The 21,570-nt window shown below is 45.0% G+C and overlaps 1 protein-coding gene across 4 annotated transcripts; it reads left to right on the top strand.

Moving 5' to 3' along the window:
- Positions 223-21,361, top strand: TRNT1 (tRNA nucleotidyl transferase 1). 4 transcript variants are annotated; one of them, XM_018067189.1, is made up of 8 exons: positions 223-290; positions 1,370-1,543; positions 6,957-7,150; positions 13,522-13,660; positions 18,208-18,334; positions 19,417-19,610; positions 20,172-20,425; positions 20,613-21,361. In XM_018067189.1, the coding sequence occupies exons 2-8, from the start codon at positions 1,396-1,398 to the stop codon at positions 20,865-20,867; spliced, it is 1,311 nt and encodes a 436-aa protein (XP_017922678.1). In that variant the 5' UTR covers positions 223-290; positions 1,370-1,395; the 3' UTR covers positions 20,868-21,361. The 4 variants fall into 4 exon arrangements, with proteins under 4 accessions (XP_017922678.1, XP_017922680.1, XP_017922679.1 ...); XM_018067191.1 differs by having other exon boundaries at positions 231-290; positions 1,396-1,543; XM_018067190.1 differs by having other exon boundaries at positions 252-316.

The raw sequence follows: 21,570 nt of genomic DNA, 5'->3' as shown, positions 1-21,570 counted from the left end.
CACCAGGGCCAGAGAAAGGTGCGGTGAGGTATAATTAAAATAAATGTACAGCCCCTGCTCCCTCGGCTCCCCCTAGGAGCAAAGCCTGGCTGTGCAGGACTGGGAAAACTGAGGAACCTTGCTGAAGGTAGGGTCGCTGCCGGCAGCGAAGTAGGAGAGACGGAGAGCCTAGTAAAGTACCGCCCACTCCCTTCTGCGACTTCCCATTTGCGGTCAACCGGCGCGTATTGGTGACGTCACGGCGCCTGCCGCCCGGAAGTGTACGCGAGGGCGACGGAGCCGTGGGGACGGTGAGAAGGCGTGCGGGGACGTGCGGGTGCGCGCTGCTGGGGGTCGAGCAGCCGCGATGGCAGGACCCTGGGGCTGTCCCACGGGCTTGGTCTTGGGGAAGGCGGGTGCGGGGGCGGTGAGAGGCCTCTTCCGCCCTCGGGAATAGAGCCCACTGTCTAGGTCGTGGGACCGCGTTTCTGCTACATCTGACTGCGGGCTGATTCATCGGGCTTCCCCTGGGCGCTTTCCCTTCCTTGCGGCCGGGCCTCTGGCCTCCCTTGTAGGTCCAGCACCTGTTGGGAGGGGACAGGACACGCCGTTTCAGGGCCTGGGTTCCCGCCTGGTTTTCTGGGTAGAAGCGTGGAAGGAAGTGTGGTGTTTTTCCTCCCCAGTCCTTTGGATAAGGACAACTCGCCCCCTGGTGGGAAACGCCGCTCTGTGAAACCTGCTTTTCCAAGTAAAGGAATGGTTCTTCTCTGGGGTTTCTGTTGGTTTCTCTTTGCGATCTGTTGCTGCCTCCCAGAGGCCCACCCTACATGGAAAACGGAGCGTGATGATGATGGACGACAGATGGCAGGGTGTGAATGGGTGGGATTCAGGAGACTTGATGGGATAGGCGGATGGTGAATGAGGAAGAAGCGGGCAGCAAGAACAGATGATAGGAAAACATCTTGTTTTACAGTGCATAGGACATATCCCGGGGTCATGAGTCTCAGGTGTGTGTGAGCAAGTATGCTGCTGTACACATGACTGAATTGTTCTGGAGAAGAGCAAGTGTCCCTGCAAGTGTTTGAGTTACATTTTCTGAAACCACTGTTCGTGGCAGCCTTGTACACCTCAGGCTTTAACTGAGACCAGTCTCCCAGGAGAGCATCCAACAGTAGAATGCGGTGTTAACATAGTAGCAAGTGCTTCAGGAGGGCAAAACCGGGTATCTGCAGGGGTAGACCCAGATGTAATTCTCCCTCACGTTGTCAGTGTTTTCCGTTTTTCACGGGATCAGGAAACGACTGTGTCTCTGTTGATAAAATCACTGCGCATCCCCTCATTGTCCTGCGCTTGTAAATTTCATCGTGGTGTGTGCATGCTTGTCTTGTAGATGCGAGGTGGTGACTTTCTCCCCAGATGCTGAGGTGCCTGGATCCCTGGCGCAGGCAGTTACTGAGCTGCAGCTGGAGTAGGCTGTGCCTTCTGAAGCACTCTGTGTTTACAATGAAGTTGCAGTCTCCAGAATTCCAGTCACTTTTCACAGAAGGATTGAAGAGTCTGACAGGTGAGAAGTCGGGTGCCTCTTCTTGCTTTGGAAGCTTGTATAAATAGAGAGGCAGAGAGGTAATGTTTCAAGCCAACATTCAGTTTTTTTGTGAATGTAGAGCTAATGAAAGCAGGGTTTATTATGAATAATCCAAAACTATAGCCAAGTCATGAGAAGAGGCAAATAATGATTGCAGTAAAAAGCATGGCTTTTTTGTGTTACGCACATGTCCTTTATATGCATCATAGAATTGGGCTTACTGACTTAAGGATTAGATACTTTTCCTCTTGTTGTATTGTTGAGGAAGCAGAGGCTTAGGAATGTGAAATTCCTTGGCACCATTTTTATAACTAATAACTGAAGAGCTTGGATTTGAACTTTTGCAGTCTGATTTGAGAACCCAGCTTGTCACCACTAAGCTATATTTCTGGCCCAGGTATTAGTGCTTTCCAAGAGAACCAGAGGCAGAAGTAAGTGGGAGTCATCTCCATTTGTGCATATATAAACCTTATCTGGAAGGGACACAGGAAATGGCTTTAGCTAAGTGCCTGGTCACAGGAGCTTCATGTTGTTTGCCTGCAGTTCTCAACTTGGTATCAGCTGTCGCTGTTACAGTGCACACAGCTACATTGCAGACTTCATGATCTCTTAATCATGTCTTTATAAATGCAGTGTTATTGTTCAGTGGCTCAGTCGTGTCCAGCTCTCTGGGACCCTCTGAACTGCAGTATGCCAGACTTCCCTGTCCTTCACTATCTCCTGGAGTCTGCCCAAACTCATGTCCGTTGAGTCAATGATGCCATCCAACCATCTCACCCTCTGTCATCCCCTTCTTCTGCCCACAGTCTTTCCAAGCATCAGAGTCTTTTCCAGTGAGTCGACTCTTCACATCAGGTGGCCAGACTATTGGAGCTTCGGTTTCAGCATCAGTCCTTCCAGTGAATATTCAGGGTTGATTTCCGTTAGCGTTGACTGGTTTCATCTCCTTGTTGTCCCAGGGACTCTCAAGAGTCTTCTCCAGCACCACAGTTCAGAGGCATCAATTCCTAGGTACTCTGCCTTCTTTATGGTCCAACTCTCACATCTGTACATGACTACTGGAAAAACCATAGCTTTAACTAGATGGACCTCTGTCATCAAAGCGATGTCTCTGCTTTTTAATACACTGTTTAGGTTTGTCATAGCTTTTCTTCCAGGGAGCAGGCATCTTAATTTCATGGCTAGAGTCACCGTCCGCAGTAATTTGGGAAGTATATTGAGGTGTATATATGTAGAAACATGACCTTACATGTTGGTCTGTCCTTTAGATTCACCTGGGGAGCTTTTATAGCTTACAAATGCTAGGGTCCAACTCTTGCCCTACTGACTGGAATCTCTGGGGAGTATGGGCATTTATAAATTTCTGTGAAAACTACTCCCTTAATTCTGATGCCCAGAAGGTGAAGGGACCGTTGCTTTAAAGTGACTGTCCTTTTAGTAGCTAACTTTTAATACTTGTCTGGCTGCACCAGTGTCAGCTGTGGCGTGTGGGATCTTCATTGCAGCACACAGACTCCCGAGTTTCAGCGCACGGGCTCAGTAGTTCTGGGACACGGGCTTAGTTGCTCTGACATGTGGGATCTTAGTTTTTCACCCGGGGATTGTACCCTTGTCTGCTGCATTGCAGGGTGGATTCTTAACACTTGACCACAGGGGATGTCCCTGTATTAGCTTATTGACAAAGCTACTTTCCTGTTCTGAAATAAGGTGATTTTTAGGTATTTGTTAGAAATAAATGGTCCAGAACTACTTGAGTTTTTTATAGACCATAGTTTCATATGGTCTTGAAGTGGGGGGCCTAAAGTAGATACTTCACTCTGAATTAGAGTGAAAAAGAGAAATGGGTGAAATTAATTTTAATAACTTTTTAGTACATCTCATTTAATTCAGCACATCTAAGATACTGTCATTTTAAAGTCCTATTTGTGTACAAATTATGAGTGACATATTTCCCACTCTTGCTTATAATCTTTGATATCTGGTGTTTAGTATAGACCATCTTAATTCAGACTCACCACATTTCAAGTGCTCAGGAACCACATGTGGCTGCTGTGTGTACAGCTCATATCTGTAGGTTCTGACTTACAACTGAATGTGAGTTTGTTCTTTATATGTCTCTCCCAGCTCCCACTCTTACCGTCTTCACTGTAAGAGGTTTCTTGGAAGATAGCCAAATGACTGGATGTAGCAAATTTATTTATTTTGGCTGTGCTGGGTCTTCACTGCTGTGCCTTTTTTTTTTTCCGCCTAGTTGCGGCAAGTGGGGGCTTCTCATTGCAGGTGCTTCTCTTGTTGCAGGGCATGGGCTGTGTGGCACGAAGCCTTCAGTCCTTGTGGTGTGTGAGCTCAGCAGCTAATGGCTCCTGGGCTCCGGAGCACAGGCTCTCTAGTTGTGGCACATGGCCGTAGTCGCTCCATAGCATGCGGGATCTTCCTGGACCAGGGACTGCACCCACGCCTCCTGCATTGGCAGGTGGAATCTTTACTACTGAGCTATCAAGGAAGCCCCTTCTGTGTTTTTCTTTTGGAAACAAGACCGAGGATATTGATTACTGTAGGTCCTTGAACAGTTTTTTACCAGTTGCATTTGGCTTCCTAACCCTGACTTCAGGAGCCGAATGTGCTTTACCTTGAGGTGATGTCCCAGGAAGTGAGAAACGGAAGAGTGCGGTAGAGAGAGGCAGGATTTGACCCATGGCCTTGGCCTTGAAACACCAACCCAGGTTTTCTCGGTTACAGTGGAAGTGGCAAGGATGTAATCTTTTAGTGCAACGCCCAGCAGTTAGAAAATCAAATAGTTACTTCTATATGATCTCTGCTAGTTTCTACAGACTTGAATGTCTTGTTAAAATACAGTGTTCTGTGTGAAAACCATGCACAAAAGCAACAAAGGAAAAAAAAGGTGGCTGTTGTACGGTGCTGCTGCGCAGCTCAATACTGTACCAGTTAAATCATGATGGCTGTTTTGCCAAATGTAAAATTAGTTTCCAGTGTGCAAGAATTTGGGAGGTTTAGGATAGTGTATGATGCTCATATAGAATTTTATGTCAGTTTATTTCATGTAATTTGTTTTCCTTTTGCTTAAGGATAGCCATATAATACTGTTTTGTTTAGTTGCTAGGTCATGTCTGACTTTGTGACCCCATAGACTGTATAGCCCATCTGGCTTCTCTGTCCATGGGATTTTCCAGCCAAAAATGCTAAAGTGGGTTGCCATTTCCTCCTCCCAGGGATCTTCCTGACCCCGGGATCGAACGCACGTCTCCTGCTTTGGCAGGCCAATTCTTTACCACTGAACCCCCTAGGAAGCCCCTCCTTCATTCTATACATGAGGCTAAAGTTCCAAATGTAATAATTTTTGTGTAAGTTAAATGGTGGTTGTTGTATAGTCGCTCAGTCCTATCTGATTCTTTGCGACCCCATGGACTGCAGCACACCATGCTTCCCTGTCCTTCACCATCTCCCGGAGTTTGCTCTAGTTAATGTTCATCGAGTCAGTGATGCCATCCAACCATTTCATTCTCTGTTGCCTCTTTCTCCTTCTGCCCTCAATCTTTCCCAGGTTCAGGGTCTTCAGTGCGTTGGATCTTTGCATCAGGTGGCCAAAGTATTGGAGCTTCAGCTTCAGCATCTGTCCTTCCAATGAATGTCTCCTTGCTATCCAAGCAGCTCTCAGGAGTTTTCTCCAGCATCAGAGTTCGTGTGACCTGTTCATGGGTCATAAAATCAATTTAGTGGTCATGACCAATGTTAAAAAATAGAGGCAATGAGATAAGCAATAGAGCAGGTTAGATTGCATGGTAATATAGTAAGGGTGAGTGCTGCCGTTTCATGAAACTCTTGTTTACCCTCCCTGTCTGAGTCTCATGAAAACTGCACTAACAGATGATTTTAGTGTTTTAAGGAACTGTGGACCCCATATTAAGGAATCACCGGGACTTGACTGGAAACGTGGGGCTGGAGGAGTATGAGTGCTCCCTCTGGGAGGGGCTCCCAGGAGTGGTTTCCACGTGAAGAGCTTTTAGTCAAGCAGGGAGGTAGAGGGAGCAACCTTGGTTGTTTTTCAGCAGATGATTCTGGGGAGTCTGCAGAGATGTGGAGCTGGGAGGAAGGTGGCGAAGCACAGAGGTTAGCACGGGGCTGGAGGGTGACATCTTGAGTTGTGTGGCGGTGCTAGAACTCTGATGCACCCTCCTGCCAAGGACCAGTAGGAACACCCCTCGGCGAATCCAGGCAGAGTGGGGCTTGCTGACCGAGGAGAACCTCGAGACCTCTGAGAAAAACCATTGTAGAAATGACTTTTTGTAGGATTTGGGCTTGTATCACATGATTTGGGGGCTTTGCTGTGGATTAGGGTGTCAGGAAGCAGGGGTTAGTCTGATGGTCTTAAGAATCCTTGCCTGGAAGCTTGAGGATAAGACTGGCACCTAAGGCACAGTTGTGTGTATTAACTGTGAGAGGGTGCTGTCCAGACAGTGTGCATGTCTCATCTTTATTCACACGTGCACGCTGGTCTCAGAGAGGCCTTGTCTCGTGTGGACGTTCTCTGACATGGTAATGTTCACAGGAGAGTACCCAGGCCTCGCATGCCAGTCCAGCACGTAGCAGCAGCTCGGCTTCGGCGGGGAGTCAGGCCGGGCCCTGGTTCATCCTCACTGGATCCCATGTGAGTCCCTCAGTCACGTGGGTGGTTATGGTGGACTCAGCCTTGTCCTCCGCCTGCAGAGGAATCAGCTCTTGGTCTCCTGGACTCAGTCCTCATGGTGGTTGGCGTGTGTGGCTTCTCTGGAGCAGAGCTATGAGCTGGTTTTATATGTGGCTTATTTCTGGAAGGATTCTTTGCAATGTTGACAATACGTGGTGTGATAGATAACAGTTGATGGCTTCCTGCATCAGCATGCTGTTGCTTCAACAGAAAACACACCGAGGTTGTGCAGGAACACTTCACCTTTATAGAGTATTCCCTGTACTTTTGGGTAGTGATTCAGATTTACATTGATGACCTTGAGGTATTTAGATATTCTGAATTAACCTAAGGAAAATTCTGCCAGTTTCCTGCTTCTCATGATTGTTGAAGGCGTTCTGCTGTAGGCAGGTCCTTTGATTGCTGTGGGCTTTCTTCTCACAGGTTTGTGTTCTTTTTTTTTTTTTCCTACTAATTTTTAATTGGAGGATAATTGCTTTACAATGTTGTATTGATTTCTGCCATACCACAATGTGAATCAGCCAAGAGTATGCCACGGCTCCTACCTCCTGCCCCAACCCACCCCTGCTCTCCCAGTTTTATATAAAAAGACTGAGTTCAGTTCTCTCTGCTGTGCCAAACAGATGGAAGAACTTGTGCTTCTTGAAAGAAACCCACTGAAATAAAAAACATCCCTTTTTGTCTCAGAATTATTTGCCAAGGAAAATCATGAGTTGCGAATCGCGGGAGGCGCCGTGAGGGACCTGCTGAGTGGGGTGAAGCCACAGGATGTGGACTTTGCCACCACGGCCACCCCCGCTCAGATGAAGGAGCTGTTCCAGTCGGTCGGCATCCGCATGATCAACAACAAAGGAGAGAAGCACGGGACCATCACCGCCAGGGTGAGTGAGGAGTCTGACAGGAGCGGCCTTGTCTTTTTTGAAAACTTAAAAAATTTTTATAGGTGATTTCTAGTGTTTAAAAACTTAATAGCAAAGAAGCCTCATTAAAAAAAAAGTCTCCTCTGCTTTCTGTGATATCCTGCACCCTCCTTTGTTGCAGCCCCTTTTAGCTAATTTTTATAGCCGGTACTTTTCCCTCCACGTTTCTAAAACAGACCTTTCTAATGCTTCAGTGTTTCATTTCTGTTTTAAGTTTCCAGTCTTCAGATGTTGTTTATTGACTTCCTGCAAGGCAGATGGCTTAGCCTCCTCAGTGCCTTTCTGCCGTGATTTCTGGCCGGACGCGCCCCTCCCTGTTGTTTGCAGCTAGAAGGCGCGGTGCGCCGGGCTGCGCTGGGCGGCGGCGCGGTGCGCTGGCCGGCGGCGCGGCGCGCTTTGGCTCCATTCCTTGTGCGTCATGCTTGGGGTTTCCCTGCAGTCGGTGGTGCGTCTCCGACACGGCTCTGGGGCGCCGCTCGCTCCCTCTGTGCCTGCCTCTGCGCGTCCTCTGGGGGCCTCACCACGGCGGGGTTCAGTCCCTCCTGGGCCAGCTCACCTGCTGCTGTCTGCCTCCTCCCACCCACGCTCACCCTGGCGGGCCCGTGCGTCAGACCCAGGAGTGTCCTTGCCCCTTTCCTTATTAGACCTCCTGGTTCCTGATCCCAGGGGCTGTTCTCTCTTGGTTTATGCCCTCATATTAGTAGCCTGAGAGAGCTTGGCATGAGTGAAAACACTGTCATTTTGCCTCCATTCATGCTGATCGGATAGTTTGGTTGGCTGTGAAATTCAAGGCTGGGAATTGCTCTCAGGCAGAAATGTAAAGGCTTTGTTCTCTACCTCCCAGAGTTGCCACTGAGAAGCCTGAGCGTGTTCAGCTTTCACCCGTGTTCGAGAACTGATTCCCCCCTCCCCGTTTTGGAAGCCTTTCTGGTCACTTTATATCTGGTGTTTTTAATTTTAAGAGGACGTGCCTTGGCTTGGATTGGGCACTGCCTTGGCGTAGTGCGCTGAGCGGGCCTTCTTGTGTTCATTCCCCTCCTGACTCCATCCCCTTTGGCAAATGTCTTCTCCTGTGGAAGCCTCTGTGAATGCTGGATGTTGGGCCACAGGGACTGATCCTCTAGTTTTATCTTTTACCTCTTATATTTCCATTTAATTTCTGTGAAACTGCCTTAACTTGATCATCCAGTTTTTCTGTTGGCAACTTTTGCTGTCTTTTTTATATTTTCATAGGTCTTCTTAAGACTTTTTGAAAGCTTCCTGTTCTTGTTTCAGATGCAGTGTCACCTGACATTTCCCTGAGAGATCAGTTCTCGGTACTCTGTTGTTTCAGTCGCTGTGTTGTGTGGGACTCTCTGCGACTCCATGAACTGCAGCACGCCAGACCTCCCTGTCCTTCACCATCTCCTGGAGTTTGCCCAAGTTCAGGTCCATTGCATCAGTGATGCCATGCAGCCATATCATTTTCTGTTGCCCTCTTTTCCTTCTGCCTTCTATCTTTCCCAGCTTCAGAGTCTTTTTAGTGAGTCAGGTGTTCGCATCAGGTGGCCAAAGTATTACAGCTTCAGCATCAGTTCTTCTGATGAGTATTCAGGGTTGATTTCCTTTAGGGTTGACTGGTTTGATTTCCTTGCAGTCCAAGGAACTCTCAATAGTCTTCTCCAGAACTACAGTTCAAAAGCATCAATTCTTCAGCACTTTGCCTTCTTTATGGTCTAGCTTTCACAACTGCACATGACTACTGGAAAGACCATAGCCTTGACTATACGGACCTTTGTCACCAAAGTAATGTGTTTGCTTTTTAACACACTGTCTAGGTTTTGTCACAGCTTTCTTGCCAAGAAACAGTCGTCTTCTGATTTCATGGCTGCAGTCACCATCCTCAGTGATCTTAGAGCCCAAGAAGGAATCTGTCACTCTTCAACCTTGTCCCCTCTGTTTGCCGTGAAGTAATGGGGCCAGATGCTATGATTTTAGTTTTTTAAATATTTGGTTTTAACAGGCTTTTTCACTCTCCTTCTTCACTCTTATCAAGAGGTTGTTTAGTTCATCTTTGCTTTTGCCATTAGAGTGGTATAAATCGCATATCTGAGGTTGTTGATATTTCTCCTGACAGTCTTAATTCCAGATTGTACTTCATCCAGCCCAGCATTTCTCATGATGTGCTCTGTGTATAAGTTAAATCAACAAGGGTACAGTAAACAGCCTTGTCATATTCCTTTCTCAATCCTGAACCAGTTGGTTGTTGCATACAAGGTTCTGTTACTTCTTGACCTGCATACAGATTTCTGAGGAGGCAGGTAAGGCGGTCTGGTAATCCCATCTCTTTAAGAGTTTTCTGCAGTTTGTTACAATCCACACAGTCAGAGGCTTTAGCATAGTCAATGAAACAGAGGTAGATGTTTTTCTGAAATTCCCTTGCTTGCTTTATGATCCAACAAATGTTGACAGTTTGATCTCTGGTTCGAGTCTGCCTTTTCTAAACCCAGCTTGAACATCTCGAAGTTCTTGGTTCATGTACGGTTGTAGCCTAACTTGGAGGATTTTGAGCATAACATCACTAGCATGGGAGACAAGTGCAATTGTCCAATGGTTTGAACACTCTTTAGTACTGTCCTTGGGAATTGGGATGCTGCTGCTGCTGCTAAGTCGCTTCAGTTGTGTCTGCGACCCCATAGACGGCAGCCCACCAGGCTCCCCCGTCCCTGGGATTCTCCAGGCAAGAAGACTTGAGTGGGGTGCCATTGCCATCTCCAATGCGTGAAAGTGAAGTCTCTCAGTCATGTCCAGCTCTTGGCGACCCCATGGACTGCAGCCTTCCAGGCTCCTCCATCCATGGGAGTTTCCAGGCAAGAGTACTGGAGTGGGGTACCATCGCCTTCTCCAGGGAATTGGGATGAGGATTGACCTTTTCCAGTTCTGTGACCACTGCTGGGTTTTCCAAATTTGCTAACAAATAGAGTAAAGCACTTTGATAGCATCATCTTTTAGGATTTTAAATAGCTATGTTGGAATTCCATCACTTCCACTAGCTTTATTGACAGTAGTGCTTCCTAAGGCCCACTTGATTTCACACTCCAGAATGTCTGGCTCTGGGTGACTGACCACACCATCACAGTAATCCAGTTCATTAAGATCGTTTTTGTACAGTTCTGTGTATTCTTTCCATCTCTTCGTGATCTCTTCTTCGGTTAGCTTCTGTCCTTTTTAAGAGCCACCTTTGGATGAAGTGTGCCTTTGACATTTCCAGTTTTCCTGACGAGGTCTCTAGTCTCACCCTTTCTGTTGCACCCTTTCTGTGCTTCTCTTCACTGTTCATGGGAGAAGCCCTCGTCTCTCCGTGCTGTTCTCTGGAGCTCTGCGTTTTGTTGGCTGCACCTTGCCCTTTCTCCCTTGCTTTTCACTCCTCTTCTCTCGAGCTGTTTGTAGAGCCTCCTCAGATGCCCACTCTGCCTTCTTGCTTTTCTTTTAATCTGGGAAGGTTTTGTTTTCTGCCTCCGGTACCGTTTTATGGGCCTCTGTCCGTAGTCCTTCAAGCATTCTGTTTACTAGATCTAATCCCTTCAAACTATTCGTCACCTCAAGTGCATATTCATAGGGGATTTGATTTAAGTTGTACCTGGCTGGCCTCGTGGTTTTCCCTGCTTTCTTTACTTTAAGCCTGAATTTTGCTATGAGAAGCTGATGATCTGAGCCAGAGTCCACTCCAGGTCTTGTTTTTGCTGACTGTATGTAGTGTCTCCATCTTCACCTACAAAGAATGTAATCCATCTGATTTTGGTATTGACCATGTGGTAATGTCCATGTGTAAAGCTATCTCTTGTGTTGTTGAAAAAGGGTGTTTACTATGACCAGTGCATTCTCTTGGCAGAATTCAGTTAGCTTTTGCCCTGCTTCATTTGGTACTCCAAGGCCAGACTTGCCTGTTACTCCAGGTTTCTCTTTACTTCCTACTTTTGCATTCCAATCCCCAGTGATGACTAGGACATCTTTTTCTGGTGTTAGTTCTAGGAGGTCTTGTAGGTCTTAATAGAATTGATCAGCTTCAGAACTTCCTCAACATTACTGGTTAGGACATAGACTTGGATTACTATGATGTTGAATGGTTTGCCTGGGAAACCAACCGAGATCATTCTGTCCTTTTTGAGGTTGCACCCAAGTACTGCATTTCAGACTCTTGTTGACTATGAGGGCTACTCCATTTTTTCTGTTGGATTCATGCCCACAGTAGTAGATATAATGGTCATCCGAATTGAATTCACGCATTCCAGTCCAGTCCATTTTAGTTCACTGATTTCTAAAATGTCAGTGTTCACCCTTGCCATCTCCTGCTTGACCACATCCAATTTACCTTGATTCATGGACCTGACATTCCAGGTTCCTATGCAGTACTGTTCTTTATAGCATGTGATTTTTACTTTCATCACCAGACACAGCCACAGCTGAGCGTTCTTCCCGCTTTGGCCCAGCTGCTTCATTCTTTCTGGAGCTGTTAATAGTTGTCCTCTGCTCTTCCCCAGTGGCATGTTGGAAACCTTCTGACCTGGGGGATTCATCTCTTGTTACCTTTCATCCAGTTCATGGGGTCCTCACGGCAAGTATGCTGGAGTGGTTTGCCGTTCCCTCCTCCTGTGGATCACGTTTTGTCAGAACTCTCCACTGTGACCCATCTGTCTTGGGTAGCTCTGCACAGTATGGTTCATAGGTTCATTGAGTTATCCAAGCCCCTTCGCCACAACAAGGCTGTGATCCATGAAGGGGCTAGGTGCTTTGATGATGTCTTTATTCCCTTTGAACTTATTCTGTCTTTGCTGTTGGCATTCCTTCGGTGTAGAAACTTTTCAGTGTCTCTGTTGGAGTAATGGAGTGCATGCAGAATGCCCTGGGCAACTTACTGTAGCTTGTGTGGAAAGCAGCAGCCTTGTTAGTGATGGGACCCTGCTGTCAGTATCAGGAGGGCTTTTCATTCAGGGACACCAGAGAAATCCTCTCGCATTACCCAGGTTGGAATAAGGCTGCTGATTAACATTTTGAAAACTGACTGCAGAAAGGGATAGAGGTCATGTTGAATTTTCTTCACAACCTTATTTTCTTTTCCCATGATTTTGTATATGATGCCTGAAGTTGTGATTATTTGGGGTCATCCTTTCTAGTTAATCTCTGGTTCTCTGCTTGGGCGAGGGAGGCACTCTGGGGGTCTCATTGTTTTCTGTAGATTTCAACTCTTAATATTTACACCATTTTCCTTGAGTTAACTTGTGCCTCAAATTCCTAATTCTGGAATTTCCCAGTGAGAACCGGTTTGTAGAAAATAATACATGAGATTGAGAGGAATTCCGGAACAGCCTCTGCGTATAAGTCGCTCAGTCGTGTCCGACCCTTTGCAACCCTTGGACTGTAGCCTTCCAGGCTCCTCTGTTCATGGGATTTCCCAGGCAAGATTACCGGAGTGAGGTGCCAGTTCCTCCTCCAGGGGATCTTCCCGACCCAGGGATTGAACCCACGCCTCCTGTGTCTCCACATTGCAGGCAGATTCTTTACCCGCTGAGCCAGCAGGGAAGCCAGAACCGACTTTACTGATCATTAATGGCTTTCCATTCCTAAAAAGAAGATCCTGAACTCCTGCTTGGCGTGTGAAACCTTTTGCTGTCTGCCCCTAAATGTGGATGCCCTGTTTTTGCTGTGGACTTGCTCTTACGTGTACCCCTCTGCCTCTCCACTGTGCCTTTGCTCATCTTGAACTGTTGTTCTTCCCTCATCTGCACGTCCAGATCTCACTTACTTTTTCAGGTTAAGCTCACATGTCACTGTAACAGATCTGCTCTGCTTCTCCCAGCAGGGGGTAACCTCTCTTCCCAGGATGTACAGGCTACTTTATTTTAACGTAATTGAAGATTAACCAGCAAAGGAGCTGCCGGATGTGTTTGTTGCCTGTATTTCTTCCTCTCTTAGTCCTTTGCTCAGTGGCTTATATTCTATAAATTGGTATTCAGCTCTTTGAAAATTGGAGCTATTAAAAAATATTTCAAAGAGTAGCCTGGTTTTGTATTGAAGAACCAGAATATTTTAAAGGATCTTACTTTCTATCACATAATTTGTCACGCTTGCCATTTTTTCTATGGAAACTTATCTTTTTAAATTAAGATAGGTTTATTATTTCTTAAAAATGTTGTTTGGATGTATCTTTGAATACTGTGGGTGTCATTGTATTTCAAGGCATATGTGCACTAGTTGACTTCAAAAGGAAAGATATACTTGTTAGGACTTATATTTTCTTTTTCAATCCGTCCAGTGATACTGAAAACTAATTTTTGAAAAACATTTACTTCCAGCTTCATGAAGAAAATTTTGAAATTACTACACTGAGGATTGATGTAGCCACTGACGGAAGACACGCCGAGGTGGAATTCACAACTGACTGGCAGAAGGATGCTGAGCGCAGAGACCTCACCATAAATTCCATGTTTTTAGGTGATGCCTGGGGGTCGTGTTCTACTTCATCCCGTCCAAATGCTTTCTTCTCACGTGGCGCGTGTCTTCTGGCAGTGTTCTCCCGCTGGAGGGCTTGTGTTAATCTCTGTGCAGAGCCAGGCTGTTGGTTAAAGCTGACTGTGGAGCCGAGATCTCTAGGTTCCGCTGCCTCAGTTGCTCTTGCTGTAACGTGAGGCCGCTGAGAGTAGCCTCCTTTGCAGGGCTGCCCTGAGGATTAGCGGAGTCGGTCGTGGCGAGTCCCTGGTGTGTGTGCACGTTCAGTCAGTGGGTCCTTATGAATCGCATCGAAAGATGGTAGGCTCCTGGCGAGGACCGTGCACACGCGCGCGTGCTGCCCCTTTCTCCTGTCTTGCACGCACACACGCCCACCTTCCCTCTGCTGGTGCCTGTGGCAGACACGGTCAGTGATGCCACCTCCTCTGCTGCTCCACGTGCCCAGCTCTGCCTCACAGTCCTCCGTGGCACTGCGGCTTACGGACCGTCTCGTCTCAGCCCTGGCATGTGAGAGGAAACCTGTTGATCATCTCAGCGTAACGTTTTGCTCGTGAAAGAAAGCAGTGAGGATCATAATGGGAGTCAGTGTGAATTAGGTTAGCGTTTTGGTGTGCAACTGAAGCATTGTTTTTTGTCCCTTAAATTTTAGGCAAGTTCTTCGGGGTTAAGTCTTTGGATTAGGAAAGAGATGGGCATCCACTGGAAAGGAGGAAACAGTGGTATCCACTTTGTGGGATGGAGAAGGGGCTATAGACCCAAGTGGGCTCACTTTGCTAATTAGAGTACTGCCCAGTAACATTCTAGGGTGCTCCCTGGCTTGAGGTGCATCCATGCTCACTTGATGTACTTCAGCTCATTGAATGCTCAGGAAAACTCCATAAAGTAGGTATTAAACTCATTCAACAGATGTGGAAACAGACTCAGAGACATTAAGTACTTGAGCCCAAGTCATGGAGAGCTTTGATTGGCGCCGAGGCTTCCAGAGCCTGGGTGATTTATGGCCACAGGGAGCCTAGTTGGAGGCATGTTTTCTCTCCATTATGGGGTTGAACTCCAGGTGTTAATTTCTTCTTAAATCATCTTTACTTAGCGTTAAACTGCTCAAACTAGTTCAGTGTGTGAAAACTTTTTAACTAATGTCTCATAACCAGACATAACTAAAAGAGAAACTAATATTCTTTTTCAAGATACTGTTTTATAAAAATAAAAGCTATTCTTACCGGTGCTACTGTTTGCTGACATTTGCTGAGCCCTTATAAAATGTGACAGTCTGTCACAGAAATTTAATCTTTCCACCAACCCTGTGAGGCAGATCTTGGTGTGTAAATAAGGAAAATTTCCTCAGAGTCCTGCAGGCAGTAAACTGCTGAATTCGGATTCCAACTTAACAGTTTATTGACCAGAGACATATTAATACATCTTTCATTACCTGAATGTTATTGACTAGAGTGTTTATATTCAATATATATAGCTAGCTTCTGCAAGTTTCCTGGTCAATAATGTGTTAAGCAGCCTGGCTCCAGAGGTTAGGTCCTTAACCACTGCATTATACTCAGCACCTCAACTTTATTTCTAACTTCTACTCATCATTTTTTAAAAGCATATTCAGAGCAAAACAAAATACAGATGATACAGAGCACTCTTTACCTTCAGCCCGTTTTCCCATCCAGACTTTTTTCAAGCCTTATCAGAAAATCGTTCCTAGTTCTGGGGGTGATGGTCACGCTGTTTCTCAAACTCGTTTCCCCTTTTGTAACACTGTGTGTTTTTCATTTTGAAAAGATCAAATTTTTATCTTCCCTTTACTAAAAAAGATCTGGTTTCCGCAGTCCCCAGGGAGTTGCATCTATTCAGTAAGAGAAGTAACAGGAGACGGGTATCCTGCCTGTATGTTGTGATCGTATTGTCTAATTATTTTGGTTTGCTGTCATTTCCTGTTGTATCTTTCTGAATCTGGAGCCTTATAAATTGGCTCTAAGTGTCAAAATGCCAAGAAGAGTTTGGCAGGAGTTAAGCCTGAGCTTAGAGTGTGGCAGCATTTGCCGTAATCATGACGAGTGGTTACTTTCTTGCTTTCCCGCCTTCCTGTGATGCCACATGCTGAGGTCTCTCAGGCTCACGGAGCTCCCCATTTGGGTGGTTGAATGGCGCCTGCGTCTTTGCTCCATCTTAGTTTCCAGAGTGACCACCTGTCTCAGTTTGCCTGGACTAAGGTATCCCCGAGACAGGAGATCTTCAGTTTTTAAATCAGGGAAGTCCTGGGATAGCTGGGAGAACTTGGTCACTTCGCACATACCTGAGGTTTTATGTGCCTTATATTAAAATTGTTAAGTTTTTTGTTTTGTTTTGTTCAACATAAGAGGATATTGTGCTAGAAATATGTTTATAACATTGAACAGATGTTAAGTTCACATGGTTCAGAATTCACAAGTTCAGAAGGCTGCGCAGGGAAGTGTCCCGGGCAGATTTTACCGTCTCCTGGCCAACATGTAATTGGACTTATGTCCTTGCTGAGCTGATGTAGGTCTGAAAAATGATTATCTCATAAATGTGCACTTCTTACAACTAAAGTTGAAAATCTTCATTTTTAAAGCTTTTTATATTTCATATATATTTGTAGGTCGTTTTTTTCCCTCTTTAAAAAATTTTTATTATAGTTGACTTACAGTGTTGTTTCTGCTGTACAGCAGAGTGAATCAGCTGTACCTTTTTTGAATTTCATTCCCATTTAGGTCACCACAGAGCACTGAGTGCCATTCCCCAAGCTGTGTACAGTATGTCATTAGTTACCTATTTTTCACACAGTATCCAATAGTGTATATATTTGAATCTCAGTCACCTGGTGCATCCCACCCCCTCCTCCCCGCCTTGGTGTCCATGTGTTTTGTTCTCTACCTCTGGGTCTCTCTCTGCCTTGCAGATAAGATCATCTCTATCATTTTTCTAGATTCCACATACGTGTTAACATCCAGGCTGTTTTTCTTACTTCACTCTGTATGACAGTCTCCAGGTCCATCCGCATCTCTGTCAATGGCCCAGTCTTATTGTCGTGGCCGAGTAACGTTCCATCGTATGCGTGTCCCACATCATCTGTGTCCGTTCCTCTGTCGGTGGGCATTTAGGTGGCTTCCGTGTCCTGCCTGTTAGGAACGGCGCCAGAACACGGGTGCATGTGTCCTTTCGCATTATGGCTTTTCCCAGGTATATGCCCAGGAGTGGGAGTGCTGGTCACAGCTGGGGAGTTCTGTATTCAGTTTTTAAGGAACCTCCATACTGTTCTCCACAGTGGCTGCACCAGTTTAACATTTCCCCTAACTCAACTTTTCTATAAAAGTTTCTAGGATTTTGTAGATTATAGAAAGCCATTTGTCTCTGTGATACTAACTCTAAATGTTTTCCCCAGTATATTACCTTATGTAATTTCGTATCGTGGCATTTTCTTGCTATCCAAGAATGAATACCTAATGTTTCATGTAGTTGGATTCACTGATAGTCTCTTTGAAGTCTCTGGTAGTGCGTTTTGGTTTCTTTTGGTAACCATATTTTGAAAGGTCTTCCCTATGTTAGGATTATAAATTTTTTCCCTATGGTTTATTACAGCTTTCACTACATTTTTCCAGATAGTTTTGACTATCATCTCTTCTTTCCAGGTTATTTCGGCTGTTCTTGTTGATTTTCCAGTATTAACTTGGAAATCAGCTTGTGTTACTGTTTTCGCCCCTTTCATACTGGCATGCATCTGTCTCTTCACTGCCACTGCAAACACAGCCTCTCACTGCATTACTGTCCCACTCGCTTCTGGGTGCAGATGGGCATCGCTCGTGTCAGTGCTTCACTGTGGAGCTCTTTCCCTGGTTTTTTACTGTCTGATAGTTTTTAGTAGATTTTCTTAAGTTTTCCAGTTTTTCCTGTTTAATTCCTTTAATTGAGGTAATGAAATACAGCCTTACATTATTCAGTATACAGTGTTGGATATTTGTATATATCAAGAAATGGGCACCACAGTAAGTCTAGTTAATGTCTGATACCATATGTACTTTCAGAATTGTATTCCCCTTGTGATGAGAACTTTTAAGATCTACTGTCTTGCACCTTCCGAGTGTGTTCTACAGTATTGGTGACTATCGTGGGCCAGTCTCGGGGCTGTAGAGTTGGACATAACAGCACACACAGGTTGTGCACTAGTTGCCATCGTATATGCCGCCTCCTCGGGACTTGTTCTATAGCTAGGAGTTTGCACCTTTGAGTGTGTTCACTTATTGTACCCACCCCAGCCTCTGACAACCACCAATCTGTTCTCTATCCATCAGCTTGTTTTTTTTTAAGATTCTGTGTAAGAATGAGATCATACTGTATTTATCTTCCTCTGTCTGGCTTCTTTTACTTAGCATGATGTCCTCAAGATCCATCCATGTTGTTGCAAATGGCAAGATTTCATTCTTTTTTTTATGGCTGAATGATTATTATGTATGCACCAGTGTTTTCCAGTTCTTATTTGCTAATAGTGATTTTTCTTCCCTTTTAATGACTAGGTTTTGATGGTACTTTATTTGACTACTTTAATGGTTATGAAGATTTAAAAAATAAGAAAGTTAGATTTGTTGGACAAGCTAAACAGAGGATACAAGAAGATTACCTTCGAATTTTAAGGTATTTCAGGTAAGGCTTTTTATAAATTACAATAATCCAGTTTTGAGTAGTATTATGACCAAAGTGCAGTTCTTTCTTGTCACGTGAAACGCACAGCAGCTTAGTGCACAGGGCTGCCGTCTCACATCTGTCTTCAAGAGACAGGACAGTGGCTTTGAGACACCCCATCTTTGCATTCTCCAAATCATTGGCTCATCCTTTCTGTGGTGATCTTTTATATAATGCAGTTGTCAGTCTTTTATTTTCTGCACCAGTTGTTCATCACATGGGTATTTGAGTGCTTATCACTGTCCTGGGTGCTTTGAACCTGGAGTAACGAGTGGCAGTGTGCCTTCATGTGGCTTACAGTGCTAGGTGGTCGTGGGAAATGTGTTAGATGAAACTGGAAGGTATGTAATGCACCCGGATGGTTTTGTGGGTAGCAGTCTTCAATGCTGAACCATAACACTGAAACTATTGTAACTGGCTAATTTGTATCTATTAATAATTTTTTACAGCTTGGGATCATGCTTAGAATAGTCTTTGACAGATTTTACATTTTGTCAATAACTGCTATTCCTTTAGACTTCAGTGGTTGCAAACAGTCTCTCTCTACAAATAACAGGACACAGACTAAGGTACAGACAGTCGTTTAATTAGATCACTATAGAAATGCATTGTGAAGAAGTGGTAAAAGCAGGTATACCTTAATGCTTCCAATAGAGTCCATGAAATACACTCCCATATCTGCAGTGAGATGTGTTTCACGTGACAGTCTTCATTGAAAGCATTAATGTGTACAGACAGGCAGCCTTTGAGGAAGCAAGACTACTCGTGATGGTATCTTGGACCTGTTTTAGTGCCTGCCTAAGACTGCTCTGGTTTATGCGTCCACTGTCAGTACCAGTCAATAGAGCTTTATTGAAGGCCACTCAAATTCACACTTTTTGGAGCTCAGGTTTTCTGAGCTGAGAGAAAAGACACGGTAGATGGGCAGATGATCTCTAAGGTCCTTCCTAGACCTCACTTGCAGCATCAGGAAGATGAAGAGCGCAGCTTTCTGGTGAAAGGCCAGCACAAAGGCAGTGCTTTTGGACACGTTTGCTTTGTAGGTTTTACGGGAAAATTGTTGACATGCCTGGTGACCATGATCCTGAGACTTTGGAAGCAATTGCAGAAAATGCAAAAGGCTTGGCAGGAATATCAGGAGAGAGGATCTGGGTGGAACTGAAAAAGATACTTACCGGTAACCACGTGAACCATCTGATTCATCTCATCTATGAACTCGATGTGGCTCCTTACATAGGTGAGTCCAACTTGTAAAATGTTTGCATTTTTGGTAATGAAACGTATCTCATTTAAAATTTCATAAGGAAAAATGGGACTTCTTTAAAATATGGTAGCCTCTGAGCCAGGAGTGGCCAGGAGTTTTCCCAGGCAGGGGACAGCGCAAGGGCAGCACGTGAGGGTGGACAAGGGGCCTCCAGAGTCGGTCCATCGGGCTTTGAGCAGCTTCACCACGTTATCAGGTTTGTAACTTGGGTTATTTCCTGACTGCAAATCTAAAAAAGGGATATGAAAATAAAAGCAGCTGTCTAATGGAAGAGCTGAGCGCTCCAGGGAGTTAACACATGTAGAGCATGGAGAAGGTGGGCCTTACACAGACAGTTCAGTAGGGTTAGACTTACTGTTCAGAGCGACAGTGGTGGTTTGAGATGTGGGAGGGGAGAGCAACAGTGGGCGGTGGTTCACCTGTAAGACAGACAGCAGACGGGACCAGCAGTGGATCCTAGTACCAGGACATTTCTGTGTATGAGAACACGGTGTGCTTAAGATAGGAGCTTTGAAAATGCTTCTGTCCCTACAGGCTTGCCTGCTAATGCAAGTTTAGAAGAATTTAACAAAGTCAGTAAAAATGTGGAAGGTTTCTCACCAAAGCCAATGACTCTCTTGACTTCGCTGTTCAAAGTACAGGATGATGTCACGAAATTGGATCTGAGGTTGAAGATTTCGAAAGAAGAGAAGAATCTTGGTTTATTTATTGTTAAAAATAGGAAAGATTTAATTAAGGCAGTAGATAGTTCAGAACCACTGAAACCCTATCAAGACTTCATCATAGATGTAAGTATTTTCACAGCTTGGTCAGAGTATAGATATCTCCACTAACTGCAACCAATGCATTAATACTAGGACCCACAGTGTATTATGTGAATTTCCTTTATTTTAAATGAAAATTTGCACATTGCATTTATTTAAATGTCAGCATAAGCTCACTGCGAGTGTGGTGATGTTTGGTTTTGGCCCTCAGTCTAGAGAGGCGGATGCGACGGCGCGTGTGTGTGAGCTTCTCAAGTACCAAGGCGAGCACGGTCTTCTGAAGCAGCTGCAGCAGTGGTCCATTCCTCCGTTTCCTGTAAGTGGCCATGACATCAGGAAAGTGGGCGTTTCTTCCGGAAAAGAAATTGGGGTTCTCTTACAGCAGTTGCGAGAACAGTGGAAGAAAAGTGGTTACCAGCTGGAAAAAGATGAACTACTGAGTTACATAAAGAAGACCTACAGTTGATGGGAGTGGACTACGAAAAGCAGAAGGTTTTGGTGAGACTCGTTTCCTTTCCCCTCCCTCTGAGTGAGATCTAAGAGACTCGAATATATAGCAGAAGGAAAGCCAGCTTAGGGGATCTCTTCAGAAGAATAAAGGTCTTATTTTATGAAGACTATATTTCAGGCACTAAAGTCAAGTCTACTTCCTCTTAATCTGATTTGTTATCACTGAAGCTTGTAATTCTCTTGGAATAGTTCCTACTGAGAAAAGTAGTTGGTGCCTCTTAATCTGTCTACGCTTTTTTAAAGTGGATTTTTGGTTGGTTTTGTTGCATATGACAGAGCTGAGATTGTTCCTAAGAAGTGCTAAGTGTCTTGAAAAACAAGTTTCTTTGTATTTGCAATTGAAATAACTGGGTTAATTTAGTACAACGATGGTCTATGGTGTCAGTTTTTTTCTGAATTCTAGAATAAACTTGTGTTTGAATACAGCTGACAAACTTGCATAAAATGTAACATATACAGCGTGAAGACTAGATGTGTCCCACGTGGCTGCCGTTGCTATACCCAGGACGCGTTTGCAGGGAGCTGTAGTTTAGGATATAGCTGATAGTTTCCTCTGTCAAAATGAAATTTCCCTAACTTCCTGGAAAGCTGAGAAAGCTTAGCTTAACATTCTTACGCCCACTATCTTGATAAACATTTCCTTTGATATTGGAAGATTA

This window comes from Capra hircus, chromosome 22 (genome assembly GCF_001704415.2).
Source record: "Capra hircus breed San Clemente chromosome 22, ASM170441v1, whole genome shotgun sequence".
NCBI classification, from domain to species: domain Eukaryota; kingdom Metazoa; phylum Chordata; class Mammalia; order Artiodactyla; family Bovidae; genus Capra; species Capra hircus.
Note: the sequence above shows the minus strand (reverse complement) of the source record. Positions and strands in the feature narration are given on the sequence as shown.